At 58.8% G+C, this 22143-nt stretch overlaps 9 protein-coding genes across 9 annotated transcripts; 6 read left to right on the top strand and 3 right to left on the bottom strand.

The window, feature by feature from the left end:
- The first annotated feature begins 388 nt into the window (after positions 1–388).
- GGTG_09754 (hypothetical protein) lies at positions 389–3156 on the top strand. Its single transcript, XM_009227613.1, has 3 exons — positions 389–1406; positions 1698–2051; positions 2116–3156. Exons 1-3 carry the CDS (start codon positions 1326–1328, stop codon positions 2593–2595), a joined length of 915 nt encoding a protein of 304 aa, XP_009225877.1. The 5' UTR covers positions 389–1325; the 3' UTR covers positions 2596–3156.
- GGTG_09753 (mitochondrial large ribosomal subunit) lies at positions 2988–4739 on the bottom strand. The gene is made up of 3 exons (XM_009227612.1): positions 4614–4739; positions 3573–4472; positions 2988–3479 (listed from the first exon to the last, which is right to left on the bottom strand). Exons 1-3 carry the CDS (start codon positions 4651–4653, stop codon positions 3340–3342), a joined length of 1080 nt encoding a protein of 359 aa, XP_009225876.1. The 5' UTR covers positions 4654–4739; the 3' UTR covers positions 2988–3339.
- Positions 4740–4849: 110 nt separating this feature from the next.
- GGTG_09752 (hypothetical protein) lies at positions 4850–6002 on the top strand. Its single transcript, XM_009227611.1, has 4 exons — positions 4850–5000; positions 5138–5180; positions 5324–5354; positions 5426–6002. The coding sequence occupies exons 1-4, from the start codon at positions 4977–4979 to the stop codon at positions 5508–5510; spliced, it is 183 nt and encodes a 60-aa protein (XP_009225875.1). The 5' UTR covers positions 4850–4976; the 3' UTR covers positions 5511–6002.
- Positions 5490–6929, bottom strand: GGTG_09751 (hypothetical protein). The gene is made up of 2 exons (XM_009227610.1): positions 6211–6929; positions 5490–6129 (listed from the first exon to the last, which is right to left on the bottom strand). The coding sequence occupies exons 1-2, from the start codon at positions 6438–6440 to the stop codon at positions 6021–6023; spliced, it is 339 nt and encodes a 112-aa protein (XP_009225874.1). The 5' UTR covers positions 6441–6929; the 3' UTR covers positions 5490–6020.
- GGTG_09750 (hypothetical protein) lies at positions 6532–7929 on the top strand (the record flags this gene model as incomplete). Its single annotated transcript, XM_009227609.1, has 3 exons — positions 6532–6597; positions 6858–7262; positions 7354–7929. 3 exons carry the CDS (start codon positions 6532–6534, stop codon positions 7927–7929), a joined length of 1047 nt encoding a protein of 348 aa, XP_009225873.1.
- A 1790-nt stretch (positions 7930–9719) lies between these two features.
- GGTG_09749 (hypothetical protein) lies at positions 9720–12009 on the top strand (the record flags this gene model as incomplete). Its single annotated transcript, XM_009227608.1, has 4 exons — positions 9720–9782; positions 10083–10192; positions 10266–10328; positions 10579–12009. The coding sequence occupies 4 exons, from the start codon at positions 9720–9722 to the stop codon at positions 11198–11200; spliced, it is 858 nt and encodes a 285-aa protein (XP_009225872.1). The 3' UTR covers positions 11201–12009.
- Positions 12010–12236: 227 nt separating this feature from the next.
- GGTG_09748 (hypothetical protein) lies at positions 12237–13737 on the top strand (the record flags this gene model as incomplete). Its single annotated transcript, XM_009227607.1, has 2 exons — positions 12237–12640; positions 12714–13737. The coding sequence occupies 2 exons, from the start codon at positions 12237–12239 to the stop codon at positions 13735–13737; spliced, it is 1428 nt and encodes a 475-aa protein (XP_009225871.1).
- A 1576-nt stretch (positions 13738–15313) lies between these two features.
- On the bottom strand, positions 15314–18628 carry GGTG_09747 (isochorismatase; the record flags this gene model as incomplete). Its single annotated transcript, XM_009227606.1, has 2 exons — positions 15314–17197; positions 17336–18628. The coding sequence occupies 2 exons, from the start codon at positions 18626–18628 to the stop codon at positions 15314–15316; spliced, it is 3177 nt and encodes a 1058-aa protein (XP_009225870.1).
- A 668-nt stretch (positions 18629–19296) lies between these two features.
- GGTG_09746 (hypothetical protein) lies at positions 19297–19778 on the top strand (the record flags this gene model as incomplete). The annotated part of the gene is made up of 2 exons (XM_009227605.1): positions 19297–19308; positions 19504–19778. 2 exons carry the CDS (start codon positions 19297–19299, stop codon positions 19720–19722), a joined length of 231 nt encoding a protein of 76 aa, XP_009225869.1. The 3' UTR covers positions 19723–19778.
- Positions 19779–22143: the final 2365 nt, after the last annotated feature.

Genomic DNA, 22143 nt, shown 5'->3' with positions numbered 1-22143 from the left:
CAATGGTGAAGCCAACCCTAAGCAGGACATGAAGAAAAGAAGAAGAAGGAAAAAAGAAAGAAAAGAAAGCGAAAGACATGCTGCACCCTGTTGAACGAGAGCGACTCGAAGTCCCCTCACGGCAGAAGCCATCACGTAGCCCCCCATTCCAGTCCGGGCGCCATGTTTTATTCCGTTCTTGGCTGCAAGTCCCGCTGCCAAGTTTGTGCATGCCGCGTGGTCCCATCCAGGATCGTGTTAAATTTGCTGTGCAACAAGTCCATGTCGACTTGCCCAGCCCGCCAGGCGTCTCCAGCGGGCAGGTGGGCCCCACCTACAAATGGATGTCAGCACGCGTTCGTGCCTGCCGTCAACCCGGGTGGGTGTGGTGTGTGGCTGCGCCCGTTTTGTTTTTCAGGGGGCAGATGGGGCGCTTGGACCCTGGTTGGGAGTTGAGCGGGCGCCCGCCGAGAAACGACGCGCCCCCGGGAAATGCGACCACACCCAGGCCAGTGCCCACCGTCTGGTATATTACGCCTGTCGCCCGCCTTCCGCTCTGGGAGCGGCACCTCGCCAGGGCTTTCCCTCGGTTGCGGGAGAATCATCCATCACTTTGCACCTTGCTCGCTGCAACGCAACTTGACAGGACAGCACACACCACGTCCGTCTTCTCCTTCCGTCTTTCCGACCATCAGACGTTCCTTATCCATCCACGGGCATATTCCCCGCAGTCTCTCATTACCACCTGCCATCTCTCGTTAACAGTCTTTTGCCTTTATTTTCTCACATCTTTCCCCTCACGGTGCCCTTTCGGTCTTCCTGACGACGGTGACAAGTTTTTTTTCTCAAGTTTTTCCACGAGGCCAAGCAAGCTGTCGATCTCGTCTTCGATTCTTCTTCCATTTGTCTGGGGGCTTGCATAACCGTGTCGCCTCATTCTTCTTCATCTTCTCATCTTCCGTCCACCCTTTCGATTCTCTGTACCTACTTGGCCCTCGGTGCCTCGACTCTTCTCACCCTACTCTCCGACGACTTTACTTTGTCACTCCTTCGACAGCGACCAATCCCGACGACATCGCCAGCAACTCAACTTCAGTCCTGTGGCACGCCGATCGAGATTGGCACTCTTATTTGATACACAGCGTCTGGCCTCTTGCGCTACCTCAAGGCGAGGTGACTCGAAAAGTCTCGAAATCGCCTGTGCGCCTGGAACTCGGATTCTTGATATCAACCTCATCCTAGCCCGCCAGTTCCCAACCTGTTCTGGTTTGTAGCTGGCCAGTTCGCCTCGAGGCCTGTCAAAGCGAACGGACAAATCCACTTCACCAGAATCCACAACCTCGAAAATGCGCGCCGTTTTAGTTCTGGTTTCCCTGGCCGCCGGCTATGTCGCGGCCCAGGACTTCGGCACGGTTGCTGCGTGTGGTGTGAGTATTCTTGATGGGCGGCTTTCCGCCTCTCTATTTCCCGTCCACTCATCCCAATCCATCGTCAAGCTGCCGTTCCCGGGAACACATTTAGTTCCCCGGGCAAGCTAGCCGCTTGCTAAATTGGGTGCTTCCCAATTTATCTCTGACACGCATGCCACCACACCTTCCCCACTGCCGAGCAAGTCGCTCGAGCGCCGGCTAATTGGTGGTGCATGATGGCATGGAGCCGGCTTATTGGGCGAGAAGGACCTCGATGCGACAGATTTGCTAACCTTGCTGGACAAATAGCAACAATGCTTCAACGGCATGAAGGGCAAGATTCCCGGCTGCGCTGCAGACAACCAGAAGTGCCACTGTGACGTTCCGGATTACCGCAATGGTATGCGGGACTGTGTCACCCAGTCCTGCCCGGCTGCCGATACCCCGTTGGTCCAGAGCTCTCTTGCTGCATACGTCGATAGTGTCTGCAAGGCCGCGGCTGGCGCCCCAGCTACTTCTGCACCCGCGACCAGTGCTGCCCCAGCCCCAGCCGCTTCGACCTCGGCGCCCACGGCCCCTCCGGCCTCCGCCGCTCCGTCTACTTCGGCTCCAGCGCCCGCCAGCTCCGCCGCACCTGCGTCGAGCTCGCCCGCCCCTGCCTCTGTGAGTACTGCTGCAATATGCTTGTTACATGCACATTGAACCGTAACGCTGACCTGATAACTAGTCCTCTACACCAAGCGTGACGCCTGCTACTCCGGTGGCTCCTTCGGGAACCTCTACTAGCAGCAGCCACAGCTCTACTGGCTCTGCTTCTTCTTCGGCTTCGTCGTCCTCGACCTCAAGCTCACCGACTTCGGGGGCCGCTGCTGGTGCCGGTGCCGGTGCCGGTAACGCAAACCAGTCCAAGTCCGACTCCCTCTCGAGCGCCACGGTGGCGGGGATTGCCATTGGCAGCTCTGCTATCGGAATCGCCCTCATCGGCGTCCTTGTCTGTGTCTTCCTCCACAAGCGCAACAACCGCCGCGCCGCTGCCGAAGGCAACGATATCCACCTGAATATCAGCCAGCCCATGCCCGGTTCCGGCCGGACGTACGCCGGCGATCACCACAACGAGAAGTACGAGACCAACTCGTCTCTGGACGATTTCAAGAGCCGCCGCTACGAGGATATGCTTCCTAGGCAGACACCCAGGACCATGGTATAGTCCGGCCATGAAGGGAAGGGTGCGTGGCCCCGAGACGATGTCGACAGACCAGCCCACGCCTTGTCTTATCCCTTTCAGGCGGTGCCTTGCTATTTTGCTCCCCCACAATCACTCCGTTTGCATCTACACCCTCGCAGCCTGTACCCATCTAGTCGTCCACCTTTCATGCACCCTACCCAGGGATCGATATGATGTCACGATGATTATGTTTAAAATATCTAAAACTCGAGAGATGGCGCTTGACTTTCTACAGGGTTCACGACTGTGATACCCCTTGAACAAGTTCAACTTCAACTCAAATGTCTCGACTGGCTCATCGCATTGAATTGTTTTATAATGGTCTAGATGGTCTACTCGGATGGTGCAGCTGAGACATCTACAAAACGGGCAAACCTAGCATTGCTTTCTTCGGACACTGACGAGAATGGTGTTTCTCTTTTGGCACATTTTGGGCGCCTGTAATCTCAAATCTCCTTGCTGTGGGTAATAAAATGCCACATTACATAGTGACTTCTTGCTCAGTGCACATGCGTTGATAAATCTCATCCCTTTTGCTGGTAGTATTGGACGAGGTTTTCTCTCGGTTATTGATATTCATATTGTTACAGTGTGCTGAGAACTATTCGTCCGCACCACACACGATGTCCTTTCTTTCCTCGTGCAGCATACATATCAAGTTCCTGCAACGAACCGATACCGGTACCACCATGTGCCGTGTCTACATCACAAGGTTTTGAGTTGGATCTACCACGAATAGTGTTGCCTCTGTGCGGTAACGGGGCGATTCGGCAGGTGAACCCAGGGTTTGCGCCGAGCCTTCTTGGCTTCCCTCTCCTCGTTTTCCCTTACCCGCGTCTTCTCCTCCTTGACAATAAAGTTGATGTCTGCCGACAGTGTTAGAGACGAGGTGTCTGGCAAGAGCCGCGGAGCGAAGCAGAAAGGTGTCGGGGGGTTTGGACGAAAGGGTGGTTACTTACTTGATGTGCGTGTCCACATAGCATTAGACCTTCCGCGTCCAGAGTAATGGAAGCCCTTGAAGATGAAAGGTCCCCTGTTCACCCACGCCTGGTCGATGTAGAGCCTGCTCGGGTCGTCGACCGTGACCCACTTGCCGTCCTTGTTCTTGAACCTGACGGGCTTGAAGGCCTCGGCCCCATCCTCGGGCTTCTTACCGGGGGCGGACAGGCCCATGCCGGCGATGACGGCGGCCTCGTCGCGGGCGGCGTCGATCTGGACGCCGACCTCCTTTGCGAACTTCTTCCTGCTGAAGCGCATCTGCACGGCGGCCTCGTCCAGGGGCTTGCCGGCGACCTGGCGGGCGATGTGGACGAGCTTCTTGGTCGACGTGATGAGCAGCGGGCTGCGGTGGACGTGCTGCCGCTCCGTGCGGGCGATGCGCTCGGCGCGCGTCTCGCGGTCCCACGGGTCCAGCCGCCGCGCCACCATGCGCGCCACCATCTTGCGCTGCCAGCGCTCGCGGCTGCGCGGGTCCGGGTCCACGGCCCGCAGCAGTGCCTCGGGCGACTTGGAGCCGCCGCTGCGCAGCTTGACGTCGCCGTCGCCGGCGAGGGCAGCAGCAGCGGCGTCGCCGGTCGCCACCTCCCGGTCGCCGCCGCTGCCGAGCTCGTCCGAGAAGATGGAGCCGTCCATCTTGGGGGTCGAGAGCTTTTTGCGCATCATGTCGGCATCGTTGTCCGTCGGTATCACCTCCTTGGCCACGTCGCGCTCATCCTTCTTCTTCTTCCCGCGCAGCCAGCCCAGGAAGGTGCGGCTCTGCGTGAGCTGGAGGGTTGTGGGTGCAGCGGCCCCGAGGGAGACGGACTGCATCGGCCCGCATAATGCCGCGGCCGCTATCGGTCTGAGGGGTGTTGAGGCAGCTGGGGGTGGTGGTTTCCTCGACGAGGTCAGTCTGTGGTTCTAGGATCAGGAGGGAGGGGCTTTCCATAGCGCTCTCGCTAGGTAGCAATTAAGCGCGCGATGGTGCCGATTTAGGACGGAACACTCGAGGGATGGCATACCAGCCTGTATAGCCCGTCTTGCGGGCAAATGGAGGCTCATGGTGACTGCTGTGCTCTGTTCCGCTGAGCAGGGCCGCGACTTTGAAGCCCTCCCCCGCTGCCACTACGATCACCGCTAGAAATTTGGAACCCGCTCCCGCCTGTCGTCGGGTGCTGACATAATCCAGACGGGCTGAGAGAAAGAGAGTTGCGGAGGCGGCATGCACGTGATGCTGGCAAGCTCCACCCAGGAAATCAGGTCATGTCTGAAGCTCTTTGCCGGAAACCAAAGCGAGAGAAGCCGTCAGTAAAGACTCACAAATCCCGACCCCCGACGACGCGACCGACCCCCGATCCGCAACACACATCAAGCACACAATCAAGATGGCTGTGAAGCCCATTGTTGGTGTACGTCAACCTCGCCGCTCCCCGACCAGAGCCGACGGCGCAATGGCACCGCGATGTGGGACTCTGGGCTGGAGAGGGTTAGGAGGGTTCAGGCAGCCATGGTTCGAGTAGCTCACACCAGACGTTGTTGATCACAGATGCTCCGCCGGGGCCTCATTCTCGATCTCGGAATCGCTCTTGGTACGTGGTTTTGAGCGTTCATACCTGCGGCGTTGCCGTAGCGTTAGGACACCCCACCGATACGCGCCGGCAACCCCTCTCGCGACCGCAATGTCGTCATGTGCGTATACCGCAGTTGGCTAACATGGTGTTCTGGAATACAGGTATCGGCACAATTATGGGCAGCGCCTTCTGGTACGACAAACAGGGTCGGGTGGGGGAATCGGTGGTCAGCTGTTGCTCCGTTCTAATCCCTCGCCATCTAGGTACGGATACCACGTTCCCCGCAGGAACATGCGCGACAACTTCTACAGGAAGCTCGAGGACGAGCGCGCTGCGGCCCGCCAGTAAGAGGGGGGCTTGCGAAGGCCGACGCGATCCGACATCAACCAGAGAAAGCGACGAGCCCTCATCAACTGCCTGTATATATCCGCCCAGATGACAATCAAATTCTGAAAGGATGATTTGGGACGAGGCTAGAATGGGTTGCGTTCGACTTGATGGGAATAGACAGTTCAGGCAATGAACTAGGCATCCTCTGGTCGCACGCGCCTCTTTTCATGCGTATTTCGATCTAGCGCCCAGACTAGGATGCGTCATTCCGACCTGTTTCCATGATAGCGTTGCTCTAACAAGGCGTTGACAATTCAATCCGGCGACGCAAGGCGCAGCTTCACAGACTTTGGTAATGTGGGTTATGTTCGCAGACATCGAGCTTCTGCCACTCTGTGTCGACCCCTGCTGTTTGGAAATGATGCGCAGCCTATACGAATGTGGGGGGCATTTCTTATATCTGATCCTGAACCCTCCGAAGTTGGCGAATGTGACTTTGTACCTCTTCCGCTGTTTCCTCTGTGCCTGTCACTTGTGCTTCTCGACGGGGACTTCTGCTGATTTGTCGGCAGGGCAGCCTGGAAAGCCTTCCCAGGCGGTAGTTTCGACCATGAAAGTGCCCCTCTTATCCTGACATCTGTTGTGCCATCGAAATCCATTTAGCAACAACCAAAAACGACAGAAAACACAACCAGCTAAGCTCCCTGACTGGCCTTACTTTCTAAATAGCCTCGGTACAGGCCAGCACTGAACGCTGGAGCCGGGCTCGTCGGGCCTGTCAACGGTGCAGCTGTACTGTAGCAGCGAGAGCAACTCGCAGTCCTTCTGGAGATCCAGCTTCGTGCGGCCGTCGGGTAGCGCCGGCAGCTTCCGCTTGCGCCCGTTGGGGTCCGACTGGATCTTTGTGGGAAGCTCGGCCGCGGAGAAGGCGGGGATCGACGACGCCATTTTGGTCGTGCGCAACCAATCCGTTTCCCGACCAGAAAGGGGGTGAGCGAATGGGAAGACAAGGCGTGCCCAACCCACAGTGTACGACACAATGGCAGCGGCCTCCGCAATGGGCGCCCGCGTGCTCAGCGAGATTGAAGAGACGACGCTTGATGAGGTGAGCTGTCGGCGAGAGATACCATCGAAGCAAGCTTGTTACTTGGTCTCATGATCCTTTATTATTGTTTGAAGAGGACCTTCCTTCTCCAACGAGGAGGGAGCTGAAGCAATGCCATTCCAATTGAGCTGTGATTTAGGCAGGGCATGTGGGCTTGAGAATGGCAGCCCGGCCCACCTGCCGACTCGCAGGCGCGAGCAAAATTGGGGGGTTTCCAAGAGAGCACTGGTTGAACTGCAAGCTGACAACACTCGCTCCAGCTCCTCGCCTCACTACGCTCCGCATTCAACGGGCTGAGCAGTCGTGATGCCACGAGGGTGGCAGCAGAAACCGCCATCGGGCCCGGCGTCGCCACCAGAGGCAAACAATCGCAGCAGCAGCAGCAGCAGCAGCTGAAAGTGTTTCCCATCCCTGCGCTCAATGGCCTGGCGGCGAAACACCTCCGCGCGACGCAGGCGGCGGTCGTGTCCGTCTCGGGCAGGCAGCTCCCGCTGATCTACCTGCTCGTCGCCACGCTCATCGCGCCGCCGCACGGCAAGACGGTCGTTGTGGTCGATCTGGAGTCGCGCTTCGACATCACCAGGGTGCTGGAGTGCACACCCTACGCCGCCGCCGCCGCCACCACCACCACTACTACCGCTGCTCCTGCTACGGCTCCGGCTTTGGTTGGGGTTGGGGTTGGGGCGGCAGCGGCGCCTGCTGCCGAGCGGCCACCGTCGACTACGCCCGGAGGACAGGCGGCACCGATTGGCGCAGGCGAGGAAGCAACACGGCCGCTGCATGATCGGCAGAGATCGGCGGTCTTCGGCGGGGGAGCCGACGCGCCGGGCGCAGGGCCCACGACCACACCGCCAGTTCCGGCCGCGGGCAAATCGCAGCCCTCTGGTGGCAGGGGGGGTGTCTCTGTCCGACCTGGCGCACGTCCACGTCCATCGCCCGGCGCGAGGCAGCCTCGTCCGGGAGGCCGTCGCGGCGGCTGAGCAGCACATGCTGTACGGGGCGCACGGCAGCGGCGGGCGAGGGTGGTGGGGCACCTTTGTGGTTGGCGGAAACAGTGCGGCCGGGGTTGCTGCTGCCGCCGCTGGCAGCGGTGGTGGTTCGGCGGCGCCACTTCTCCATGGAGCCGCCCCCTCATTCTCATCCTCATCCATCGACGTCGCAGCTGGACCTAGAGGCTGGCTGCGGGTGGAGAGGGCGGAGGTGGGTGGGTTCGGCACCTTCTCCAGCGTCGAGGATGCCCTGCGAGACCGTGAGAGGAGGCGGAGGGTCGTGGATGCGGCTGGGTGGACCGCCACGTCCGTCTGGGGCGGGTTTAATTTTCATGAAAACTAGGCTTACGACCGTGGGTGAAAGGAGAATAGAAGTAGGGAGGTGTCTACGAACAACTCTGGCGCGAGGCGGAATCGGCTGATATCATGAACAAATCCCACTCCCTTGCCGTTAGAAGAATCGTTCAAGCCGTCAACTTCCAGCGTAGCATGGCAGTAACGTAACAGCCTGCCAAACCAACACGACGGCTCAGATCCAAAATGAGGATCTTCTTATCATGTCAATTGGAAGCGACCCCATTCTATCACCCGAGGCTCACCTGAAACTGCAGAACCGTCTCCATATTGATGTTCACCAGCAAACCTGTCTGGCGCTGCGTTGTCAATGTTGCCCAGCCGCGCGGACAAAGAAGGCCTCTCCTCTCGTTGGATCCCACTCCCCTGGGGAACATTTCCCCCTTGCCCGCACAAACTGGGCCGCACGCGACTCGTCCATGGGAAGCTGCGGCACACGGCCCTGCATAATAACGCACGCTCGCTTGCAGGGCCTTGGCGCGCAGTTCTCAAAAAAGGCTGCCGTTGGTGCCGTGACTTTGCCGGCCGCAATCTCGGAGGAATAACTGGAGTCCAAGCCGATGGGGCGCCCCCCTTCCGTCACAACCGGTCTCCGAGATTTGAATCGACCGATCAGGCAGAGAGGATGCCTCGGACTAACACCATGCTGAGCTCATATTACTCGATGTTGCTGCCTTTATGGGGAATATAGTCTACCAGATTGCGTTGTTTCCCTGCTCTCCACCATTGTTCTCGGGCTATTACCCCGACTATACCGGGGCCCGGCGGCGGAGAACCTCCCTGCTCTGCCCAGACAAGCCGAGCCCGACAGTAGCCGTGATGCCAGAACGCCGGACGTGCAGACGGCCCTCCATCGGCCCTTTATCCCTCAGCCCAAACCCACCGGTGAGCCAACGTCCTGACAAGGCAGGAAAGAGTGGATAGTGTGCCATACATCCACCCATCGCTGCTGCGCGCTGTGAGGCCGCCATCGGACCCGTCGGGTTCGCCTGGGGTAATGGGGCCAGTCAAGGCTCGCGCTTTTACGTTTCTGTGACTTGGTCAGACATGTGTGGCCATACTGTAGGGACGGACACAATCCTGGGGACTGGCTATTGGTTGTCCAAGAGATAGGGTGTGGACGCCCACCGCCCGCAAGATAAGAACTCTTTTTTTGTTCTATCACTCTTTCGTTTTTCCTTTTTTTTTTTTTTTGCTTGTGACAACGCCTAGGCTGAGTTCCACCGTAAAACTTGGATAGGCCGCACTTTCTAGAGTACCAGACAGTTTTTTTTAAATACTGTACGGCGCTTGGGTGTAAGCGGGTATTTGGGAAAATAGAGGTTCTACTCGCGTCGTCGATAAGCCTATCAGCATTCTCGTTAGCAGACGGCATGAGGCTCCCTATTCAAAGTGAGGGGAGTCCTTTTTGTTGCTACATCACGGGGAGGGCCAACCCAGGAATCTGCGGTCAAGACAGCCAAAAGCTTGGGTATATCGCGGCCCAGCAAACAATAGACCCGGCAACGCGCATCTCGGCGCCCCCCTTCATACCTGCCGGTAGGCATATCGGCGGGCAAATCAAAAGAGCCTCCGACTCGCCATCCTCAATCAGTCCCTGGATAAGGCGAGACCGCACTGTGTTGACTCTGGTGTTAGCACACAGTCCGAATCTCTTGGTTCGTTAGGTGAGATGAGAGGGTGTTGTGTTGCGTGCATGGCGAGCTCATGGTACGGGCGAAGCGGCCACCCGCCACAGTGTCCGCCCCTAGCGCGCGAGATACTAGCAGGTATGCCACCATGGGCAGGCAACACAGGCTACAGGGTGACAAGACGTTGTGTCTCTTGGCTCTTCTCCCCTACGTATGTACATAATCACCGCAGTGTCCACCGCAGTGTCTGTACGGCCCTTATCGCCCATCAAGGTCCCCTCCACTCTAGATGCAGGATCTGACCAGTGCGGGCTCTGTTCCACCGCAACGTGGGCATCCCAGTGGAGGCCTGTCCTTTTGCTTTTCCTTGAATGCACTCTCCATGCCAGAAGCCATGGAGCCCACCGGAACCCACCACTGACGTCACAACGGGCCGACAGCCTGCATCAGCCCAATCGGTGGGGATGGGGTACACTGGTGGTGGACCCTGACTGACCCGCCTCACCGCCAGGTATCCCCGCCGCAGGTCCAAAACGCTGGGCGCGCTGCAGGAGCCTCCAGTCAGCGCGACGTGTTGGACAAGGCCACCCCAAGAGGCTGGCTCGAGCTGGCTCGGGCTAGGTTAGAGATGCAAGGTGATGGCGCTGCCGCGGCGCCAATCCGTGGTTTTCCCTGAATCTTTGCATGGCGGCAGGGCAGATCTCTCCGACCGTCTGCCGTCTCCCGTCTCCCTTGCATTTTGGGCCCTCCGTAGCGTGTAAGCGGCCCGGCGGTGTCGACGTGTCGACGTGTCGTGGTGTCGTCCAAGCTGATTTGGTGGTGGCCCGTCAGCAGCCGCATCTAGGGGTCTCAATGTCTGCCGTCGGTTTGGTGTGGCACACCTTTTAGGTGCTCAGCTCTGGCTGCAGGCGCGGTGCGACTGTGCCGCCTGCTGCCAGCCGCGCCTGCCAGACGGGACGGCGGTTGGACAAGGTGTGACAGCACAGAAATTACCCCTCCAAAAACAGGTCTGACCGGAACCCTGACGATCGCTGCGCGCTCAACAAGCCGCAGAGCCCCATGCACAGGCAGGGGGTGTCCGATCCTGCCCGTTTCTGGCCTAGCGATACGGCGGTTCTCTGGTCCTGTGGAGCCTCCGCCGCTCAAGGGCTATCAAGCCCTTCCGGCTTTCCCCTCGCGCTGCCTGGCGCCGCCCGCCACCGAACCTTGACCATCATTCAAGGCGACATGTCCAGTCCCCCCGAGCCCACGCCCAAGCCCGCCCCAACGCACGGCGCGGCGGCACGGTGGAGACGACGAACACACGGTGCAAAACGTGGGCGCGTCGGCGTAACAGGGAGCCGCAGCCAGCCCACGCTACGCAGGGTGGGGACTCCAGCGGTGGCTCCGAGTCAAGCCTCTGCAGCCTTCATCCTGCCTCCCTCCCCTGCTCCCGCTACGACGACCCTACCACCGCCTGCGTACGACGTGCATGGCCGGGCATGTACGATGATATTGCTACACACGGCCAAGCGGGCAAGCAAACGACCGGCGACGGGGGGGCTTCCTAGGGACCAGGCCGACGTCACAACCCGTTCGTCCCTTTCACCCTCCCGAAACCTCGCCCAAATCTTGAATCTTGCCATGTGAATCCGCCCGGGCCCGTCCCCGTCACCTATGACACTGCCGGTTGGTCCCAAGTCCGTGGAAGATTCCATGGAACCTCCTGGCCCGTGGGAAGCCTGAGCCGCAGCCCCGAGAAGGGAAAAACTAAACGGGGTGACGACAGGCATGGTGTTTTCCAGAAGGAATGCCTGCCCGGGCCAATGTTTTTTCTCCACCCGTCTTGAGGAGCCCTGCTGCATCTGCAGGGCGCAGATAGCGTCCTTTGTCACGGATGTGCTCGGCCACACGGAACAAGACCTGCCAGCGCAGCACAGGGAAAGAGCAACGATGCACATATCCGCACGTCCTCTCTCCTATCCCCTCGTCGCACGTATCCACCAGGCCTCTTGTCGATCCTCGGCTACCTGCCTTTCGAAGAAGATGAGAGAAGTTGACACAACGAGGCAAGGGGGTCTAAGAGTGGGATATGCAACTGTGCACTGTACTCCGTACTTGGTACGCCGTCCACAGTATGCAACATGCGCCACCCGCCGAATCAGACACGGCTCCTCAGCTTGCCCATGAAATCCCACAGCCTAGGATATCCACTGAGTTGTTTTTTTTTTCATTTTATTTCCGTTCCGTGCTTTTTACTTTGCTCGTCCAACATCAGACGCAGTCTGACGCCGGGATGTGAAAATTCGTTCATGTTAGCGGTTCCACCTGGCTGTGGCATCATCGCCTAGCCATCAGGGATGCCGCTGGCTCGCCTCCCTCTTCGTTGCTGCCGTCTCAGGGGTAAAGATGGCCCTCACTAGACGAGTGACTATGGGTATAAGTATCTCGAGCATCGCCGGTCTATCGAAGGCCACAAATTCCATCCCGTTCCAGTTTCCGCTTTTCATCCCCATAGCATCTCTATTAAGACAGATACATACTGTGATTATCAACTGGCATCACAGCCTTCCGTCCTCTGTTTCCTCAGACCAGACCAGCACCAGCCGACCACTCCTTCCTCTCACTGCCTTTCTTAGGCTCCCCGGCACGCACACCTACAGCCGGCATCTCACATCCTCCCATCATGCCGACCCTCCAGAGGCCTGCCGCTCCTGCCCGGACCGTCTCGTCCAGCAGCTTCGCCGAGGCCTTCGATAAGGCTCGACACAAGCTGGACAAGGAGTTGAAGACGGAGCTGAAGCAGCTTTCTCTCAACGACGACTCCACTCCGGACCTCTCAGACTCGGAATCTACCCCCGCATCGCCGGGCTCCCTGGCCTCCGACTCGGGGGTGGGTACCCCCACTCTTGCAAGCCCGGGCACGCCCCTGACGGCTGCGCTCACCCCCCTTGTGGACCCGGACGTCACTGAGGATTTTGCGTTTGCATTTGATATTGATGGCGTCCTCATCCGGGGCGGCAACCCTATCCCTGAGGCCATCGAGGCCATGAAGGTGCTGAACGGCGAGAACCAGTATGGCGTCAAGGTGTAAGTGTTTAGCCCATGCCACCTCACCAAAATCATTCAAAGATATGAGACTGACCTCGAAACTGTACTCCAGCCCTTACATCTTCCTTACAAACGGCGGCGGCAAGACCGAGGCCGAGCGCTGCAAGGACCTCTCCAAGCAGCTCGAGATCGAGGTCTCGACCGGCCAGTTCATCTGCGGCCACACGCCCATGAGGGAACTGGCCGAGCAGCACCGCACCGTCCTGGTCGTTGGTGGAGAGGGCGAGAAGTGCCGTGAGGTAGCCGAGGGCTACGGCTTCACCGATGTCATCACTCCTGGAGACATTATCAAGGCCAATGCAGCCACGGCGCCGTTCCGGAAGCTGACGCCCCAGGAGCACTCCAACTCTCGCGACCTGCTCGCCCGCACCGATGGCGACCTGACCAAGATTGTCATCGAGGCCATCTTTGTCTTTGCCGACAGCCGCGATTGGGCCTCGGACCTGCAGATTATCCTCGACGTTGCCATGTCCAAGGGTGGCCGCCTCGAGACCCGGTCTGAGACTTTTGATGAGGGCCCGCCGGTCTTCTTCTCGCACAACGACACCCTCTGGGCGGCGCAGCACGAGCACGCTCGTCTGGGTATGGGCGCGCTCCGTCGCATTGTCGAGGTCGTCTTCGCCGACGTGACGCAGGGCAAGGGCAAGCTGCGGGCGCACTCGTTTGGCAAGCCGCAGGTGCCCACGTTCGAGTTCGCCACGCGCCTCCTGCAGCGCTGGCGCGAGGACCGCCACGGCCTGGCCGCCAACACACCTCCGCCCGAGACGGTCTACTTCGTCGGCGACACGCCCGAGTCGGACATCCGCGGCACCAACGCCATGGACGCCGTCAGCGACAACGAGTGGTACAGCATTCTCGTCAAGACGGGTATCTACCAGGACGGCACTGTGCCCGCCTATAAGCCCCGCGCTACTGTCCCTACCGTACTCGAGGCCGTCCACCACGGCATCGAGCGCGAGATGGAGAGGCGCAGGGCCAGGGCCTCGGCTGAGAAGGCTGGCGCCGCCCAGCCCGAGAAGGTCGGCGATGTCCTCTCTGCCGGCCGCGTCCCTCAGGTTGAGATCGTCGAGTCTTGAGGCACAATCGACATTCTGGAGAATCACCGACAAGTGCTTCACCAACCTGCTTATTCTTCTTCGGCCCCGGCCCATCGCCGCCTCGAGACTCTCCTGTCATCCGGCGGATTTATTCCTTGGTCTATTTTTCTCTTTCAGTTTTGATACCACGTCGGCCGCTCCACTCCTCAAGACGAGGATGGCGCGTACCGCGAGTTTATGGGACAAATACCAGCGTTCGCTACTTGGAATTACCAACACGATGCCATGATCATCTCACAGTCGCTTTTGTTCATTGGTTTAACACCATGGGTTGGAAAAGGGCAAAAGAGAACGATACATTTCACAACAGAGATAGAAGCACTAGATTGCATACTTTTGGATGGATAATAAAGGAGTCTTGGTTATAATCTTGAGAGGTGCAAAGTTGATTGGCGTAAAAAGCAGACCTATCGTGTTTTGTAGCCCTGATTTTGAGTGCATCGAGACTGAACTGGCCTTGGCCCTGGAAGCCACGAGTATCGTAAGTATCATCCCAGTCCTTGGACAAGTCGTCTGGATGGTGCCCCCCCTTCAACTACCCTATATTATCTCCTTCGACTTTTACCCTCAAACTTCCTTCTTTACATTCCCTCCTCAACTTTCACCATCCGCTTCGAGGGCGGCGACATGATGCTTTCGCGACCTGGTTGCTATGGTATGACTGGGCAGGACGTTCTTTCCCGCTTCGGCAAGACGCAAGTACGACTTCTTAGGCGTCAAATAACGGTGGCAGAGGCGAGATACGGAAGCCCGCTGCAGTTAAGCTAAGATTCGCCATTCCTTGTAATCCGTTTTGAGAACAGAAATGACAGAGTTCGAATTCGTATATATAGTTAAATCCGCAGCAAGGCTTTGCTTTAGCGTTGGTGCGTAATACCATAATGTAAACAGTCGTGCTGGTCCCATTGGCTGACAGGCTGGACGGCTCCCTCGCGTGACGGAAAGCCAGATATAAAAAATATTGCCCAGGAACGGCAACACCGCACCCACGGCGGCCACCAGCCGCACCTGCCGAATGTGCACGCCTTCTATGCCCATATAGCCGTTGCTCCTGCCCTCGGTAGTCATCGAACACCAACGGACGCCAAGTTGGTGTAGTGGTTATGAGGATGGGTCGAGTCGACACCGGGACCCTACCTGTACTCCACTGCAAGAGCCTCTTGGGTTTGGGTGTTCGAGCCCCGGTTGGGGATCGGAGAAAACCTCCCAAGTGGGGTGTTTCGTAGCTGTCGCCCCGAAGCGGCAGCAAGCTTTTTTTTTTTGTTTCTTTTTCTTTCCTTCTTTTTTTTTGTTTATTATCAATGCTCGAGCAAATTGCTGTTACGATTACGTTGTGTGATGTTTCGATCACGGCAGCCTTATCATATGCACGGCCAAAATCGCGTTGTTACAACTTCAGATTACTATCAAACGGCGCTCAAAATGCCCGACACAACCGGCGTGCTAGCCAATTTGTTATCCAAACAGCAACGCTTTGCTAGCATCCATCACCACCATGTAATAGCTAGGTAGAAAATTCCGCATGCCCTCCCAACAACCGCGTCCTTCTCGACAGCTAAACCAGACATGAAGACTGAGCGGCGGGCTTACCGGCGTCCCCGTCGAGCACGCGTCGCACGCAATCGGTCTTTCCAAAGGACTCGTAGTACCCAGCGAGGCGCCCCAGCTTGAGATGCCTGAGCGCGCCGGCGAACGCCTCGGGCCCGCCGCACGAGGACGCCATGTCGTGCAGGACAGGCCACAGGGCGTAGTCTGCAATAGAGGCCGACGCCCCACCCGCGATGAAGCAATAGCCGCCGGCGTCGCTGTTCTTGTCCGGGGTGCCGTCGGCAGGAGCAGGGGCCGCCGCCTCGGTCGCGTATGCGTCGTAGACGGCCAGATCGCGCGCCAGCGGCCTTAGAATTTGCGTCGCCTTTTTGGTGAGGGAGGGGGCGGCGGCGGCGGCGGGCTCGTCCGCAACTGGCTGGCCCTTGGTCTCAACCGCGACGCCATCCGCTCCTGGCAGCTGTTTAGTCTCGGCCGCGACCTCGCCCTTTGTCGAGACCGCCACCGCCCTCCACCTGTCCAGCAGACCCAGCGCCTGCTGGAACCGCGTGAGCTCGCGCGCGAGCTCTGGACGGACCGGCGCGCCACCCGCACCCTTCTTGGGACGGTGCACGTTGTCCAGGTACAACATGACGGCCACGTCGCCCTGGAGCGACGCCTTGCCGGGGTCGTTGTCGATGAACTTGACCACCGCGCCGCCGGCGTCGGCCGGACCGGCGTCCGTCGCGCCGGCGGGAGCGGGGCCCACGCTGCCCCTCGCGTACGAGACGCCAAAGGCGGCCAGCATTAGCCGAACGCGCATGTTGACGACGGGGTCGGGCCCCGAGAAGAAGCGCGGCGAGCTGCTCATATGCAGCACGTCGAAGCCCGCCCCGTACGCGGCGGCCCAGTCGAAGCTGGACGAGTGGTTCTCGGTACCGAACGCTTTCAGCATCCGGATCGCCTCGTCGCCCTGCCCGTTGACCACGGGCCCGGCGCCCTCGCGGGCCTTGGAGGTCGCGCCCTGGCCCCAGATGGCGGTGGAGTCGCGGTTCAAAAAGGTGCCGATCTTGCGGAAGGTCAGGCTGATGCGCCCGCCCGAGAAGGCGAGCTCGCCGTCCGTCTTGTCGCGGTCCATCCTCTTGTCCTGCCGGATGGCGTGCAGCCAGCGCTCATTGGTCTGGAGGCCCATGCGGCAGAGCGAGTTGTGCGGCAGGCGTGCGCGGACCACCTCGCGCTTGGCAGGGCCGTCCTGCTGCTGCTGGTCGGCCGAGGTTTCTAGCGAACCGGGCTTCCGCGAGGGATCCTTATCCGCCCTCTTTGTGCGGAGAACCATGGTCCGTTCGGCGCCGAGACTCACGTTGGCGATGAACGAGCCCGGTACGATATCTAGAGTCTTGTCGCTGTGCTCCGAGATGTAGTCGCTGCCGCTGCGGTAGAACTGGATCAGGACGTGGTTCAGGGTGTGCCCTAAAACCTCCTCGATCTCTCTCTTGATTTCCAATACAGTCGGGCTGAACGGGACAAGCGGTGGTGACTCATCCGACGGGTGCCGGTAGACTGGCATATTACCCTCGGCGTCGACCTCGCCCTGGACGCAGACGAGGCGCGGAACCTCACCTCCCTGATGAGACATGCGAAGCCAGCGGACCTCGACTCTCAGTCGCTCAAAGATCCCGCTCTCCAGCTTTTCAGATAGCACATTGTGAAAGATGGTCGTATCACCCTCGCACAAGGGCTCGGACGGGGCTGGTCGAGATCCCTCCTTCATTTTTGGTACTCGAGCTTCTTCTTCCGAGTCTTGTGCCGTGTTTATCTCGGGAGACAGCGTTTTCGACGATTTGATGGTATCGTCTCCGACGGCATGTGAATCTCCGACGACATGTGAAGCTGGGGCTGAAGTATCTGGTGCGGGCTATGGGCCATGGACAATGTCCCTAGGTTAATATATGCATACGCCACTTGAGGTACGGCTTTGCTGTCCCTTTCCCTGCATTGCAGGGTGCTGAACCAACTACACTGTCTTCAAATAAATAGGGCAGACTAGAGGTACCTTTGTCTCCACCGAGAGCTTGTCATTCGCGCCCTTTGATAACACAAGGGCCCTTGGGCTGCTGTCGCTGCTGTCAGGGGTCTTCTTCTGCCCTGGTGAGTCATCCGCATGCTGCAGGCTATCGCTAGCTGTGGAGGTCGAGCCCAGCGACGGCACAGCCTTGGGCTTGGACGCCGACGCGGGCGGTGCTTTAGGCAATCCTACTGGTTGTCCGAGGTCAGGGTTTCCAGAACCTACCATGGCCTGAAGCGGCTGCTGGCGGGCCTGCGGCTGAGGCGCGTTGGGCTCGGCGGCTGCAGGAGAGGCGTCGCTTAGCGTCTTCAAATCACCTTTCAAGGCTGCCGGAGAGGACGAGGAGTCGGTGGTGCTGTCCGCAATCGTATCACGTACGAATTTATCCTTGGGACTGCTTCTTGAACCGCTCGACGTCCTGACCGGCCCCGCGGCTGAGGGGCCCCGCCCGGCCTCCTTCTTCTCCCGAATAGGAATCGATGCCGGCGCCGGGCCCTTTGCGGTGGCCGGGCTGGGGCTCCCGCCGAGGCTGGTTATCAAATCCTCTGCTGTTGCCGTCTCGCAGCCAGTGAGCTGTACCAGGTTCCGGATGGCATTGTTGTGCCGGATGAGGCTGCGATAGCCACAGCAGTCCTCGACTATGGTCATCCGCAGCCCGTGGCTGGCGCCGTCTAGCGCAGTGGCGTGGATGCTGACATTGGTCAAGGCGCCGCATATGAAGAGCTCGGTTGCGAAGCGGGTCCGCAGCAGCTTCAGCAGTTGACCGGACTGGAAGGCCGAGTATTCCGTCTTGGTCAAGACCGAGTCTTTCCCGGCGGCAACCGCAGCGGCGACGTGGTCGGCAAGAGCACTGCCGTCCTTGCCCGGCCGGACGCACTCGGGCTTCGGGCCCAACTCGTCCCCGTCGTCATCGGCTTCGGGGCTCTCTGGGTCGCCTGCCAGGCTGAGGAACGCCTCGTGATCGGCCTCACCCTTGCCCGTCCCGAGGCCCGCTCTACGCCCGCGGGCCGAGACGGTGGTAGGTATGGGCAGGTCCGAGGTGAGGATCTGGTTGTTGACGATGGTTCGGTCCTGTTCGAACTCGGACCGCACCCATATCACATCGCCGGATCCTGACTGGCGGAATGCGTTGGCGACGGCTATCGTGCGCTGAACATAGCCCTCGGGCTCGCTGACAAACAGAGCGCCATCGGGAGACAAGAAGTCGTTCTGGAGGTCGAGGATAAGGAGAGCCTTGCGCGTCCGCAGGGAGGGGAGCAGACTAGGATCGAAAGCAAACATGTCAGAGCTACCTGGCGACCTGGACTAAACCAGGCAGACCACAGTGAGCGTGTTGTGGCCTGTGCTAAAGCCGGTGTTGAGGCCGGTGCTGCAGGATATAACCTCGGGCAAGTGTGATGCAGCCGGATGTTTGTAGCCTCGTGCTCAGTCCAGACAGATGGACGCCCAGCGGGGCTAAGAAAATAGCCAAGCGCTGAACCACCTTATAAGGCCAAGCGATGCTGCAGGGTGGTGGGTTGAGCGGTGTGTGGCCTCCGACTATGTCGATGCCGAGGAAACCCGGGGACTTGGCGGGTACGTTGGTTCTCGGCCGGTGAGCAAAGCATGAGGAGAGACGGTCGGAGCTCGCTCGTGAAGCAACCTGGCACGCCAGTGGTGGGGGTCTTGGCGGGTAACGATACAGGCGAACAGACATGTACGAATATAGGCAGGGGTCGTGGGCTGGCGGCAGGCACGTAGAGATATGTATTCCTTGTGTTAGGGCTAGGTGTGTTGGTCAAGGCCGTTCTGGAGTGGCACTAGGTACATGCGGGTGGTGGGGGGTGTTTTTTCTTGTTATTAATATTTTTTACCCTCTTGCTCTTCCCCCTGCCGGGCCTGCAGCATGTCTACTCGGGTAGCCATGCAAGGAACGGAGGCCGGGTGAATAGCAAGACCCCGGAGCAGTGATGGAGTTCAGGGTGAGTGGAGGCGCGTTTGGTTGCGTCGTCTCTTGCTCTCGTCTCTCGCTCTTGCGTTTGTCACCGGTCGCATGTCAAGAGCCGGCCGTCTCGAGAAGCCGGGGGTGACCCTGCTGCACCAGCCGGCCCCCCTTGAAGCGGGGTGGGGGTGGGACTGGGTGACTGGCGAAGTGGCTAGCCCTGACACTTGATAAGGCCGTTCGCATGGCACGTGCGGGCTGGCGAGGCCTTGCGCCACTAGGCGAGCTTAAACTCGGGACGGCCGTTCAAACCTGCTGGGAAGTTCCCTTCACCAAAGGCAGGATCTGTGCGAGGGCCGGCAACGTCGAACGCGTCCGCGGTGGGCGACCAGGGGAAGATGGGACGGGTTTGGGGAGCGGGAGCGGACTGTCTAGGAGGTATTTGGCTGGTTGAGGTACTTGGACCAGGTCGAGGGAAGTGCCGTGCTTGGGTACTGTGTCGTTGGCACCAGACAGTTGTTGGCGTGCGAGGTGGGCAATCGATTCTGGGCTGAAAAACGCCACAGGGTCTTGTGGGTCTGGAGAAGGGCGGGCGGCAGATATAACAGCCAGCATGTACCATCCATGTACTACATACGGGCAAGTACTAGTATCTTGTCCAAGTGGGGCGCCGAGGAATGCAGTGTGGTGACGGCCAAACATCAAGCATCGACAGCCCGAGTTCGTTTTCCATTGGAGCAACAACGCACTTCTGAGAGCAAACACTCACACGTCTTCCTGCCCGGCCCGCCCGGCACCGAGCACCTCGCCGCCCAGACAGCTCTCGGGCAGCAGCAGCAGCAGCAGCGTCACATTAAACAGGAAATACGACGTGTCCACCCATTGAGCTTGGAGAGCTAAATGCGGTTTGGTGCGACTCCGGCAAGGGACCGCCCACGTCTGGAGCAGAGCCAGGGGTCCTTCTTGCCCGCCAGCCAATTTTGTTTTTCCTTTCCTTGCCCATCCCGTGTCTCTCTTCTCCCTCGACTGGCGCGTATTGGTCTTGAACAGAGGTCTGGAGGAGGCCTCCTCAATAACGAGCAGAGCAAGTAATTGAGCTGCCTGAACAAGGCTTTCTGTCAATCTCCAAATCCCGAGCCGATGTCGTCTTCTCTCCTCGCTCATTAATATCCCTAGAGGGGCTCATGACATGGACCTTAGTCTAACCGAGCCCCGACATAAAAAGCCAAGCCAGTGCCATGCCGAAAACCTTAAACAAGGATGCATGCCGTCGGTGACTTTAGACCGACGTCCCAGAACCCGATGCGGCTTTGGTAGGGAGCCAGCCTTCGGCGACTGGAGAAAACCAGCTGCCCGCCCACAGACCGCCGAGGCCACGGAGCAAGTTCGCTCGGTATGGCATTCTTAACAGGCCGTCTGTACCGCCCTGGTCTCAACATCCCCAGAGCTTATGCAACGTGCATTGGTTCATGCGAGACCCACGGCTACAGCCTGACGTGTGTGTGTGTGTGTGTGTGTGTGTATGTATGACGGTCCAGACCCCCAGCCCTGAGACCCTTGCGTACCAGCCCAAGGGACGAAAGCATCACATTCGTAAGACGATTGATGGCGGACGAGACCGACGCGACAGCGATGCTGTCTTTTCAGGGTATTGCGACACAGCCATGTTTCGTTCTTCTAGCATCCATGTGACGCAATGGCATCATCAGAGATAGGCCATCCTGGGCCAAGATTCCCAGACACTATTTCTTCAAGCCCAGCACCCTACCCGTTTTAGTTATTCGCTACCTCGGCAGTACCTTACCATAAGGTATTTGTTTGAAACAACTTGCACTTGTTATTCACTTCTTTTACCCGTCGGATGTCCTGCCATCTCGCCGCTACTTGCCGAGACCAACAACCATGCAGGAATCCTTAGCCTGGGCGGCAATGGCTCGTCTCTACGGAGCTACTTGAAGATACGACAGCGTTAATCCACCAACGGAGTCCAATTAGCTCGTCCCTATCGTAAGTATGCCGTGGTATCCCACCATCTCTCCCAAGTTCGCATCAACTCCAACATTTCATCACACTTCACCCGACGGCCCCAGCGTCTAAGAGGCTAGCCATCCCCGCCCTCTTTTCGCATTGCATGTTCGGCCATGCGTGACTCGGGGAAAAAAAACGATACCTAACAAGCTTGCCTGCGTTGGGTACTGTTTGACAAGGTAAGACAGAGAAACATGGGCTCAGGTAGGTCGGGAGGTTTCTGGGCAAGTAGCCGAAGAATGACTAGCGCCTCTCGTTACGTTTCGCAGGATCCTATGTGCAGATGATAATCTGCACGTAGGCGCCCACATCCTCATGTGCATGTGCTCACGAGAACGGTACGGCTTCTTCCCCGCGGGACTCCTCCCGGTGCCTAGAAAACACTGCGTCCAATTATCTCTGTCCCTGTCATCTCTGCATTAGCACGGCGCGCCACGTTCCCCAAACAACGGCCTACAGTCCAGCTCGATACCCCTGAAGTCCATTCCCTCATGACGAGAACAAGAACGCGGACGGAATACCTCGGCTGGCTGGCGGATTAAAGACAAAGCAGAGACATGCGGAATACGTCTGGTCATGAGCGGGCTCCGTGTCCCAGCTTCGTTCTCGCGCTGCAAACGTTTTGTTCGGACGCTGTGCGCACCACTTTGTCCGTCCCATAATCACACCGCTTCATCTCACATCGAGCCCAGGGGTCACAAAGCGAATGCATGTCCTTCTCTCAATTCGAGGCGCCTGGCCTGTCCGAATATAGGTATCCCCATGGATGAGAGTGGTGCTAGCGGCGCTACCTCGGATGATCCAGAAGAAGGATAAAGCCCCACGAGGAGCCGCACGAAGAGTAGGT

The sequence above is a fragment of the Gaeumannomyces tritici genome (genome assembly GCF_000145635.1).
Source record: "Gaeumannomyces tritici R3-111a-1 unplaced genomic scaffold supercont2.5, whole genome shotgun sequence".
Lineage (NCBI taxonomy): Eukaryota > Fungi > Ascomycota > Sordariomycetes > Magnaporthales > Magnaporthaceae > Gaeumannomyces > Gaeumannomyces tritici.
Note: the sequence above shows the minus strand (reverse complement) of the source record. Positions and strands in the feature narration are given on the sequence as shown.